The sequence below is a fragment of the Megascapheus bottae genome, chromosome 5, assembly GCF_031878675.1.
Source record: "Megascapheus bottae isolate mThoBot1 chromosome 5, mThoBot2.hap1, whole genome shotgun sequence".
Lineage (NCBI taxonomy): Eukaryota > Metazoa > Chordata > Mammalia > Rodentia > Geomyidae > Megascapheus > Megascapheus bottae.
This window is the reverse complement of record NC_143513.1, coordinates 42,481,426-42,494,219: the sequence shown is the minus strand read 5'-3', so window position 1 is coordinate 42,494,219 and position 12,794 is coordinate 42,481,426. Positions and strand designations below refer to the sequence as shown.

Below are 12,794 nucleotides of genomic sequence, written 5' to 3'. Positions count from 1 at the left end.
ACACACACATTACCTTTACATTTTGACATCTTGTTCTGATTTCACAATGGAGGAGAGCCTTGAGTGAAGACTCCAGCAGCAGAGTGGCTGCTGTGGGAGTGGAGGAAGGGAGGTCGTTGCTTCTCTGTCCTTCAGAGGCATCCTGTGAGCCAGAAAATATCTGATTAAGTCAACAGTGAGCATGCCTGACACTTGCCCTTGTGATATTCAGATGTAACACTGAAACCACAAGGGGTCATTATATTGAGTTTAATGACTTTCGTCCTTTGACTTGACAATTTCAATAACAGGAAAAAAAATCATTGTACAGAGCAAATTAGAATCTGAAGTGTTGGCTTTGAGAGTTGCATTATCCTAAGGCATAGGAAATCCACATTGGCTAAGACACGAGCTTGTCCTTGGAATGTTTGGTAAAAGGAAATTGCCTTGACAGGTGCATTGATGGTTACTATGGAAATCCTTCTTCAGGACAATCCTGTCGTCCTTGCCTATGTCCAGATGGTCCCTCAAGCAATCAGTACTTTGCCCAATCCTGTTCTCAGAGTTCTTGGAGCTCAGATATTATGTGCAACTGTCTCCAAGGTTATTCAGGTATGAGGTATAAGTCATGTTTTCTTTCTTTTGTCCCACACAACCACTGGAAAGTGATCACATGGGCCTACTTTGTCTGTTTTGGACAAATAAGCATAGTAAGAAAGTACAATTAAGTAAATTTCTACTTAACTGACCAAAGAAGTTAAATGATTTAAAAAAATCAATGACAATTAAAGCTTCATTCCGCCAAATTATAGTTGTTTCTACATAGTGTTTCAGAAAAGTAATAAATCAAATTCATTCAAAATATCATATTAAATAAGTTGCATATATGATCAAGTAGCACATATATGTCATATATATTACGTATTCTGTAAGTAACTAAAATAAAAATTGCAATTGGTCAAATCCTTTTTTATATTATTTAATAATGACTATTTGATATTATTTTCTTCAATGATTACCAGCATAATAACCAAATTACATGGCTGATTTTCATCAATTTTCTATGCTTGAGCTTATATGTGGCTTTAGTTCATACTTCTCCAAGTATTTGTTTCTCAGTGGGTCAGTTTTTAAAGACTGAAACTTGAGCTAAGAACATTTCCAAGTACATGAACCAACACATGAAGAGTAGCCCCAAGTTTGAAAATGTAAGCACTTGCTACTCTTATGAGGTTAAGATTGTGAAATGTTGGAGGAAAGATGGCTTCACAACTTCAGTGCTCTGTAGAATCACCACCAAGAGCTGAGACATCCAACACCCCTCTGCTCAGCCTCCTTCTAAATACATAGTTCAGAATATTAACGAGGTGGCATTTTCCCTTTGAGACTACATCATTTTAATCAGTCACTTCTAGAATCTGATAGAATTGGGAGACCCCAGGAGGAGATTGGGGGCGGGGGAGGGAGGACTGGAGCAGAGACAAGCTTTGGATTTTAAGGTACAAGAGTAGTTCTAGCTATACAGAAAGACATAGAAATGGAGCCTCGGACTTCCTTGAGGCAGTCAGTTTCCTGTGGCTTAGTTTATTTTTCCGATCAGGAGACTGGGAGAGAGGAAAAGTGGGAGAAAAATGTGGGAGTGATAACAATGTTCGATGAGAAATTACCTTACGTATGTAACCATAACCTTTTTGTACATCACCCTTATCGCCCTGACAATAAAATCAAATTTAAAAAAGAATTTTAAAAGCCAGGTGCGGTGGCTCACACCTGTAATCCTAGCTACTCAGGAAGATGAGATCTGAGGATTGTAGTTCAAAGCCAGCCCAGGGAACTAAAGTCCACGAGACTCTTATCTCCAGTTAATCACTAGAAAATGGAAAGTGTCGACATGGCTCAAGGGGTAGTATGGTAGCCTTGAGCTGAAGAGCTCAGGGACAATGCCCAGGCCCAAAGTAAAAGCCACATGACCCACAAAAAAAAATTAATTGCAAAAAAAAAAAAAAGCAAAAGCAAAATGACACAGAAATTCTGTTCCCACAACTGCTTAATTCTTGAAGAAAGACTAGAATCCATTCTTCATCAAAGACTGTCAGATTCTAAGTAACTTTTTAATTACCTGAATAAATAATAATAGAAAACATGCTCTGTTTAATCTGGAGTACGTTTCTTCTTATTCACTCCAGTGTGTAACTTTTCATGATCCTCAGAGAAGCCTAGTAATTCTGTTTACCACTTCATCTTCTCCACCTCTCCTAACACCATCCCCTGATCCCCTTCTGATTTCCTCCCCCTTTCAGGGATTCAGTGTGGAGAATGTGCCCCTGGTTTCTATGGTAACCCAAGAGTTTCTGGAGAACCTTGCCAGCCATGTGCCTGCAACAACAACATAAATGTGACTGATCCTGAGTCCTGCAACCGGGTGACAGGGGAGTGCCTTCGATGTCTGCACAACACTTGGGGCCCACACTGCCAGCTCTGCCAACCAGGTTATTTTGGATCAGCTCTCAATCAGACCTGCAAAAGTAAGTCTGCAAGTTCCCAGCGGGGAATGGCACATTGGAGGGGCAGCTCATAAATGAGAAGCTGTCCGTTTCCCATCACATTTCATTTAGGCCAGTCCCTGGGGCAAAAGCTGCTGGGTGAAGGACTGTGGTGCTCAACTCAGCAGAAATGGGGTAGTGCCACCTAGGTGTTCTCTATATGCAGTTAAGGTTCTGGTGGTGAGAGTTTGCCTTTCTTGACTACAGTTGCCTTTAACACCTGTGCTGGTAGAGTCAAAGCAGTTTCTTTTCTTTTCTTTTTTTTTTTTTTTTGCCAGTCCTGGGCTTGAGCTCAGAGCCTGAGCACTGTCCTTGGACTTTCTCAAGGCTAGAGCTCTACCACTTGAGCCTCAGCACCACTTCCGGCTTTTTTCTATGTATGTGGTACCGAGGAATCGAACCCGGGTCTTCATGCATGCTAGGCAAGCACTTTAACCACTAGGCCAAACTCCCGGCCTCAAAGCAGTTTCTTAAGGTATGATCCATAGGGAACGTGGAGCAGGGATGGGGTGAAGGATTAGTATACAGATTCCTGGATTGCTCTTCCAATCCAGTGAATCAGAAATCTCTGGGAGTAAGCCCCCAAATCTGTATCATGACAAGGTCATCAAATGACTTTCATGTATAATATGAGGCTTTTATGAATAATACAGAAGAAGAAAGTTCTCATTTTTAGGGGACATTTTAACTATTTTCATTTACTCAATTTGGCAAGCCATTTTTTTTCCAGTCCTGGGATTTGAACTCAGGACCTGGGCTTTCACTGAACCTCTTTGTGTTCAAGGTTTCTATAACTTGAGCCATGGCTTCACTTCCAGCTTTCTTTTGAGTAGTTTATTAGAGCTAAGAGTCACAGGAACTTTTCTGCTCTGGCTGGCTTCAAATCAAAATCCTCAGATCTCAGCCTCTTGAGTAACTAGTATGACTGGTGTAAGCCACTGGTGCCTGGCTTAGTAAACCACTTTTTATTACACATTTAAATTGGTAAGATTTGGCAAAGCGCACAGGGATGAATGAGACTCACAGTCTTCCTCACTGCTAGCTTCTTGAACATAATAGGATGATGACAATCTGGACAATCAAAAGCAATTAAAAGTGGTCAACCTGTTTAGATTCCCTAATAATTCCTTTACTGTTAAAGGGGTTCCTTTGAGCTATCTGGGGCAATCTTATATGCAGGCTTAACAGGATGTTTGTGTGGTTTGCTACCTTCCAATTGTTGAATTTATTCTAATAATGCCTTTATTATCCCAGAATGCTCCTGTCATCCATCTGGAGTGAATCCCCCTGAGTGTCCCCCTGGAGCAGGAGTTTGCCTCTGTGACCCTGTAACTGGTGCCTGCCCTTGCCTGCCCCACGTCACAGGCCTGGTTTGTGACAGTTGTGCTGATGGATACTGGAATCTAATTCCTGGCAGGGGATGCCAGCCATGTGACTGTGACCCCCAGGGCTCTCAGAGTAGCTGCTGTGACCAGGCAAGACACTGTACAACTTACTAGTGCATTCAGAGGGAAAAGTGCCCATGAATCATGATTTCCTGTGGGTAAAGAATGCTTGCATTATGTGCCCTTGGTAATTATTGTGCATAGACATCAGTGATCTGACACAGGTCCACAGAGTTGGTGTTTATTTCACAGCAAATCTAAAGAACTAACCCCTAGAGGGGGGAGGAATGGGGGACTGATTTCTAGGGCTTGAACTCAGCATCACTGCTTTGTACTCATAATCACAGAGCAAAGCTGAAACATGGATGGTTGATAAGAGAGAAAGCAAACAGAGGCCTTCAAAATATACTATTCCATTTTGTAAATGGAACTGCCATTCCCTGTGGCTTGCCACGTGGATAAATCCAGTGTCATCTTTACTTAACACCAACACTAACGGTGGATAATTAGTGTAGGCCAAAGCCAGAGGCTGGTGGATCATGCCTGTCTTCCTAGATATCCAGGAGCCTGAGCTCTGAAGAAGGTTCAAAGCCAGCCTTGTCAGGAAAAATCCATGAGACTCTTATTTCCAATTAACCATCCAAAAGCCAGAAGTAGAGTTATTGTTCAGACCTGATTAAGAAAGATAAGGGACAGCACCCAGGCCCGAGTTCAGGCACCAACCAGTACAGGCAGTCTTAGGGAGCCAATGTTTACTATTCAAAGTTCAATGAATACACCTTAACTTCATGTGTAAGTTTTAGCTGGTGAAACAAGGAGTAGAGTTTTTAAAATACTGTAACAAGTCAGTTGCAGCTATTTGGGATCACAATTGGAAGGTAGCTTGGGCAAAAAGTTACTGGGGATCCAACTGAACAAATAAAGCCAAGTATGGTTCATGTTTGCAATCGCAGCTCTGCAGGAGGCATATATAGGAGGATTGAGACTAAGGCTGGCCTTAGGTAAAACCTGTGAGACCTTATCACAACGACAGTGACAGTGAGATTCTTATCTCCAATTAACCTCTAAAACATGGGAAGTGGGGCTCAAGGGTAGGGCGGTAGCCATGAGCTGAAGAGTTCAGGGACAACACCCAGGCCCAGAGTTAAGCCACATGACCCACAGAAGAAAAAAAAGCAATCGGGTACAGTGACTCATGCCTGTAATCCTAGCTACTCAGGAGGTTGAGATCTGAGGATCAAGGTTCAAAGCCAGCCTGGGCACAAAAAGACCTGAGACTCTTATCTCCAATTAACCTCTAGAAAACAGGAAGTGGGGCTTAGCTCCAGGGTAGAGTGGTAGCCTTGAGCTGAAAAGCTCAGGGACAACATCCAGGCCCAGAGTTAAAGCCCCATGACCCACAAAAAAAAAAAAAAAAAAAAAAAGCAAATTAAAAAAAAAATAGAATTGTGGAGTAGTACAGATAAAATAGACCCCACACCCAATTTCCCCTCTTATTAGCATCTTACAATAGTATGAGACATTTGTCACAATTAATGAACCAGTGTTGATATATCACATTATCTAAACTCCAAAATTTATCTAAATTTCCTTATTTTTTTTTAACCTAATGTCCTCTTTCAGTTCCAAGACCTCACCCAGAACACATTACAGTTAGTTAATTATTTCTTCTTTGGTTCCAATAACCTTTATAGTTTTGAGGAATATTTCATAAATTGTCTTTTCATTCAAATTTATCTAATATTTTTCTCATATGGGTTGTGAGAAGACAGGGATATGAGTTGCCCTCTTTCTTATATGTCATAGTCACATGAATTCCACATGGAGTTTGATTACCCAGTAGTACTAGGATTTGTCAGGTTTTTATATTGTAAAGTTACTTTCCTTTCCTCACTATACTCTTTCAAAGGAAGGAATGAGGCGTTACATCTTTCTGTGAGTCATTGGACTTCTGCTCTGAGATTTGTCTGTGACCCTAGGGTATTCATCTAGTCCATCATTTACTTATATCACTGTTGATTCATGAATACGAATCCTGTACTATTAGTTAGGGTTCAACGCTCTTTGGCTGTTTAAATCTTTCCAGCTTTGGCCAACTGAAAGAGCTTCACATGCCCAAAGCAAATCAGTCCTGCCTCCAGTAAGTGTTGGTTCCTTTAGTGCAGTATTAGAAACCAAGACCTGGACCCTAGAGAACCACACCATGATTGTGTTTATCCTCATACTTGCACTCACCAAACATGGGATAAAGTGGTAGACCTCTATAAAATGGTCTGGCTTCCCAAACCATGAAAAACTTACAACATTCATGGCACCACTAAGACCTTTGGAGATACATATATAGCAGCACTCAACACATAGAGGCCAAAGGAGACCAGATGACATTGGCGCAACTCAAAGGCCCCTTTGATGAAGGCACTTTGGGTTGTTTGGTCCATGAGGATCCCTTGAGAAAGGTTGCTTTCTACACTCAGAAAACACTTTCATTAGAATACAGAGAAGACATGTGGCCAATTAGATCCCCAGCTGTTTAAACAACTACTGATAAATGTGTCTGAATCAGCCAGGATGTGGTCCCTAGGGCATTCTCCGAGTGATCCAAACATGCAGTGTTTGCATCACAGTTTAGACGGAGCTGGACAAACAAGCTTCTCAAATGTGCACATGCTGCAAAGCTGTAAGCTAATATGATGAAGACAGAACATGCAGCCCGGTACTCTACCAGGATATTGTGTAGGCTGGAAACAAGATGAAAGGTTAACAGGGTAAAAGAAAAGTTGTGCAATCAAATTTTATAAATGCCTTGCATAAATACAGAGATAGGAGTAATCATTTGGCATGAATTCATGAGAAAAATAATCTGAGAATTTTTGTCATGTGCAGGCCTCAAATGAGCCAGCAGAATGCCAGGGCTGCCAGAGAGGCAATGCCTCTTCAGTCCGCAGCTGCCGGGGTCATGCTGTGCACAGGAACAGCACAATTATCACTCAGCCAGACTACTCCATGAGCATTTCTGTCACTGCTGAACACCACAACTGTTGACAACTTTTTAAAAGTTTGTGGTACATGCTGATTGGATTTCTTTTACAGAATACAGTGTAACATTTTGATACACATCTACAATGTATCAAATTAGGCCAATTATCATATTTATACTTCAAAGGTTTATCACTGGTTTGTGTTAAAAGCATCCCAAGTCCTCTCTTCTAGGTTGGTGTGTGTGTGTGTGTGTGTGTGTGTGTGTGTGCGCACAAGCACAAGTACACATATACATACATGTGTGCTGCTATTAGAGCTTGAACACAGGGCCTGGGTACTGTCCCTAAACTGCTTCACTTAAGTCAGAATCTCAACCACTGTGAAGCTGTGAAGCTCCACTTACATCTTTTTTCTTGTTAATTAAAAATAAAAGTTTCATAGACTTTCCTGCCCAGTCTGAAATTTTGAACTTTGACCTTCAGATCTTAGCCTCCTGAGTAGCTAGAATTACAGGCTTGAGCCACTGGTGCTCAGGTTTTCTCTTTTTACATACATACATGTCTCTATTACATGTCTCTTGTGCTATAGAATACTAGAACTTAATTTTCCCATCTAACTTTGTAGCCATTAAGCTACAAAGGAGCTTAAAAATAGCAAGTCTCAATCCTCCTCCCCCTCTACTCTTTCCAACCTGTGATAACTACTGTTATCATTCTGTGTCTCTGAGATCCCATTTTCAACTTCCATGCATGATTGAGAACATGCAGAATTTCTTTCTGCTAAGTATCACATTGTAAACATCATATATCCAAAAAAATGTATCCAAAGGAATACAACTAGAATGATGGAGGGAAAAATGCTATCCGTGATGGAAGTGAGCCATTGAGATGGTGAGATGGCTTCCATGGTTGGGGAACAAGAAGGCTGCCTGCTTGTGTAATTCTATAAGACAAGACTCAGAGTAATGGGAGCAGGTTACAAGAAGGCAGATTATGCATTCATATAAGAAAACACTGCCTAAAACAAGCTCCCACAATTCCCTATACTTGATCTCTAAAGATGGATAGAAGCTTAGTAGATCTAGATGCCATATAAATCTGGTTATTTATTCATTGGAAGTATTTTTACAAATGTTTAGGCAGATATGATCAAGTACAATTTACTTCATTTATTTCTACATATTCTCTTGTTATGTTCCAACCTCTTCAGTTTTTATAAAAGTCAGTCAAGAAGCAAGGTGGTAGGGTATAGGAAAGTTCAGTCTTTTCCCTAAAACATGGTTAGGTAGCTGTCATTAAATGATTAATATAAAGCACCAACGAAACTCATTTTGTTGAGTGAGACATTAGTCTCATTGGTAGAACCTACATCATACATTCCATAATGGAAACATTTCGTGCCAAATTAGTTGATGAATGTTGGGCCACGTCTTTGGCTTCTCTCCTTCTATCTCTTATGCGGAACTCCCATAACAGTAGAGGGAAAGAATGTGGCCTGTTTCCCAGTGTGTGTTTTGTTTTCATTTACATCTGTGTATGCTTCCTAGTTTGGGGCCACCTGTCCCTGAACAGCTGGAAGCAGGCGGTTTATTCAAGACCTAGAGCTTAGAAGCCAAAACACATTAATTCTCGATCCTTGATATTGTCCGGGGCTTCTTGCTGGCCATGGGAAATATCCTTCCTGCACCCTTGAACAGCTGTATGTTCTAAATCACCGGAGGGGAAAGCATTTCCGTTGAAAATGCATCATGTGCTCAGTCCATAACACTTGTCAATTCCTCATCCACAACTGTTCTCACAGCTTACAGGCCAGTGTCTCTGCAGACTGGGCCATGGTGGGAAACGCTGCAGTGAGTGCAAGGAAAATTATTACAGTGACCCATTCAGGCGATGCGTTCGTAAGTACTGGAACTCTAACAGCATGATTACAGCCAGCTGGTTCTCTCAGGGCATGATGCAAATCCACCCCACTCGTTTCAAGTTTCTTTGTTTGGTTGTTGCTTTTAGCAATATGAACTTAGGAAACCCACAAAAGTTAAATCTTACTTTTGAAAAATCATATTTTTGTAGCCTATATTCAAATGTGAGGCTAGGCTAAAACTTATAACTTGTATTAAAATCCCTCAAAGTTATTACAATGACACAAATCTCCAGGGTTACGACTGAGAGTGAGAAGCCTGCTGAGGAGATCAACCACTGTAGACTGAGGCGTACAGGCTGGGAGATAGGTCAGAGGAAGCCAGAGTGATATTTCCCCCAAATCCATCTGTAATTCTAGGGCTATTCAATAATCATTTGCTTATTTATCTCACCAACATTCATAAAATGTTGGCTGGGTACCAGAGCTAATGGGCAGCAAGGAGCCACTCATTCCTCCTGCAGCTCTTGTCCCAGCGCCGGTCATTTCTTGAGTGTGACCCCATCGGAGGACATAGAGCAGCCTGTCTAATAGAACTTTGATCAGCGAAGGAGATGTTGGGTCTTTGCACTGTCCCCTACAGGAGCCACTAGCCACAGGAAACTTGTAAACACTTGAAGTACAGACCCTTCAACTGAGGAACAGAATTGCACATCTGCGTCCTTTCATCTATTTAAATGGAAATAGTCACATGTGTTATTGGACAGGTGGGTTCTGGGAAGGGGAGATTTTTGAGTCTCCATTTAAAGTCAACTTCTGAAACAAACTGATTCTAAGACATATCCAATATCACATATATATATAATCATTGTTACCCCTATATTACAGCTCTTCACTCCATTCTTGTATAAATATGCTCCGATAGCTAACAGAAATATTGCCCTCATTCCTTTGCCCCATCTAAAGACATATCCTCAGTGAATTTCTCCAGGCCATGCTTTAACTCAGTTTTCTGGGTGGAATTGCTAGTTTCCAACAAGGGTGGAGGATCTGGGGCTATGCCCAGTGGTGGCGTGCTTACTTAGCATGGACAAGGCCCTGGTTGCCATCTCCAAGCCCTCAAACAAAACAAAACAATGACACAAGAAGGAATTGGGGCTCTTGGGAAATCTGTCTTTGAAAGCCTCTTTTCCTGTGTCCCTCTAGTTATTTTTAGAAGTCTCATTTCATAAAAATGTTTTCCTTTTTTTTTTCTTTAAATAAATGACACATTTGGGAAAACATTGCAAATCAAGTTAGTCCACAGACCCACTGAATCTCCTGGGGAAGAATTTAATGAGAGCAGCCATGGCCTGCACCTAGTGAAGTGATACTGCTCCCCCACAGGCTTCACACTGAGGCTCCTGGGTGGAATCTGATGGATTGTATCTAATTGAAGAGTCAGTTGTGAAAAACAGGTTTTATTTGCAATTGGCATTATTGATAGTCATGTTGTCATATACTTTTTATACCATTTGCTTTGTCCAATGAGCCCAAAGACACCGGCTAGGGATTCCCTCACTCTTTGGAAATAGCAGCGATGGCAATGCATCGAGTTTATGGAAAATGAAATAGACTCCTTGGATAATGGGAGATGACGGGGAAGAGACCCCCAGGCTGGGAATTCTTAAAGTCAGTGTCACATGTGAAGCAGCATTGGAGGCAGCTGCCGCAGTCACTAATGCACAAGCCCCTAGGACATCCACAAGCCTCAGCAAGCATTGTGGGCTTGCAAAGTAAAAACAGCATTGGATAGTTTCCATATATATATATATATATATATATATATATATATATATTTAAACATGAGCGGATTTGTTACTGGAAAAATACAGAGAAGCATGCTGTAGTTTAATGGCCGTCACGCAGATCTCTGATCAGATTGTCTCTAAATTGTCACCTGAGAAACACGAGTTGGGAATATCATCAGGAAAGAGAAGAGGGCTTTCCTTTTGTGCTAGTAATGAGCTTCTTCTTTTCTCTTTCAAGCATGCAAGTGCAACAGTGAAGGCACCAGGAAGCCTCTCTGTGACCCAGACACAGGAATGTGCCACTGCCAGGAGGGTGTTAGCGGCCAGCAATGTGACCACTGTGCCCGGGGTCACCATCAGGAATTTCCTGCCTGTCTTCCATGTCACTTCTGCTTTGGTCAATGGGACCACACTGTTTCTTCCTTCTCCAAAGCAGTGCAAGGGTTAATTAAGCTGGCTGCTAACATGGAAGATAAAAGAGAGACCCTGTCTGGCTGTGAGGTGGACCTCGGAAACCTCAAAGAGAACATATCTACAATAGAGAGGCTTTTGAAACAGCCTCTTCTCTCATCTGGAGAATTCTTAAAAGTCAAGGACTATCATGACTCTGTGAGGTAAGATTTGTTCTCCGGGGACAGATGTCCCAACTACTGTGTCACACTGACACCTACCTCGTGTTCTCAAGAGCCTAAAACTTAGAAATGCACGTATATTGGCTTTAGGAAATTGGTAACTGTCCAGTTAATGTCCATATTAAACAATCATGTTTTTCTATTCCTTTCTTGCCTAGTTATGATTTCATGTGATTTTTTCCACAAATGTCATTGATTATAACAAAATGATACTATTAAGAGGTAAATTGGGTGCTGGGTGTGTAGTTTGATGGTAGAGTGCTTGTCTAGCATTGATAAGGCCATGATTTGATTCCCTAGTACTAAATAAAAGAGAAAATTGAGAATCCCAAACCCAGCAAAGCTGGAAGACATGAAACTGGTCCATAGCCATACCATGCTGAAGGTACCCAGTCTCACCTAAAAGACAGAACTGGAAGTATAGTCATTCCTGACACCAAATAACATTCTTTTCAATGTTGCAATCAAGGAAAACTTACCAGACCTTCCCAACTTCTCCAGCTGTTTTGAAGCTGAAGCAGCCTTAAAATAAGGATAATAATTCCTTCAAAATACTAGATCACTTTGTAATGTGTTATTGAGTTTTTTTTTCCTTCATCAACCATTATATTGGTTATTCTTTGGCAGCTGGCAGGTCAAATCCAATAGGGTGCTGTTTGAATGGATGAGTTCTACTGAAATAGAGCCACACCCACATATGACAGCTCTCCCTCTGCAGTGGCAGAGTTGAATGGCGATCACAGAGACCCTGGGATTCCAGAGGCAATCTTCTTATGGGCCAAAGCTCCATGAATATAGTCTACTACAAAATGAAGGGTGTAGTCAGACATCAAACCCTACCTTACCCAAAAGTTTCCTGAATTAATTTGAAACTGTGGAGCTTGCTTTATTTATTTATTTATTTTTATTTATTCATTTATTGGTGTGTGTGCTTGCATGTGCCAGTACTGGGCTTGAACTCAGGACTTCATGCTCTAGCTTGGTCTGTCCACTTTCCAAGCAGTATCAGATGACTGGATTTTTCACTGCATAGCCCAAAGGATTCTGTTTTATCATATGTTAAAGGCCAAGTGGCTCTTTTTGATTGATTCAAGTGAATCATGTCTGAACACATGTGTTGAATGCTAGGTAATGAGAGAAACAGCAGAGACAGTGAAAATGGAAAGACTGGAACTAGACCTTGAATGTTTGTCACAGTTTAAATAAATGATGAAATATGCCAAGAAGCTGAAGTAAGAAGACAGAGAAGAGCCAATTCCAGATTTATAACCTCAAATGACAATTGTGTGTGTGGCAGTCCCTTCTAATTGAGAACAATATATCAATACATCAGAATATCAATATAGCAAATATAATAAAAAGCTTAACCATATATAATTTCATTTTCCTCAATAGAAAACAATTTATACAGCTAAGTGAACAATCGAAAACAGTATATGAATTTAAAGATCTAAACAAAACTATAGCTAGAATGGGGAATGAAACAAACATTTTACTCGAAAACCTTCAAAAAGAAATTGAATTGCAATCCAGCATCCGTAATGCAAATATTACAGGTAAGAGAGAAAGTGAGCTTTAATTGTTTCCACTTGAACTTTGATGAATCCACAGAGGATTCCATTAGTGAGC

At 40.9% G+C, this 12,794-nt stretch overlaps 1 protein-coding gene across 2 annotated transcripts in view; it reads left to right on the top strand.

Moving 5' to 3' along the window:
• Lamb4 (laminin subunit beta 4) overlaps window positions 1-12,794 on the top strand; it is a 93,599-nt gene that overhangs the window by 59,355 nt on the left and 21,450 nt on the right. For both annotated transcript variants that reach the window (XM_090333008.1, XM_090333007.1), the window contains 6 exons: window positions 434-591; window positions 2,280-2,504; window positions 3,777-3,997; window positions 8,687-8,783; window positions 10,772-11,147; window positions 12,561-12,721. In XM_090333008.1, coding sequence (XP_090189134.1) covers window positions 434-591; window positions 2,280-2,504; window positions 3,777-3,997; window positions 8,687-8,783; window positions 10,772-11,147; window positions 12,561-12,721 — 1,238 coding nt within the window. The remainder of the gene's footprint in view (window positions 1-433; window positions 592-2,279; window positions 2,505-3,776; window positions 3,998-8,686; window positions 8,784-10,771; window positions 11,148-12,560; window positions 12,722-12,794) is intronic.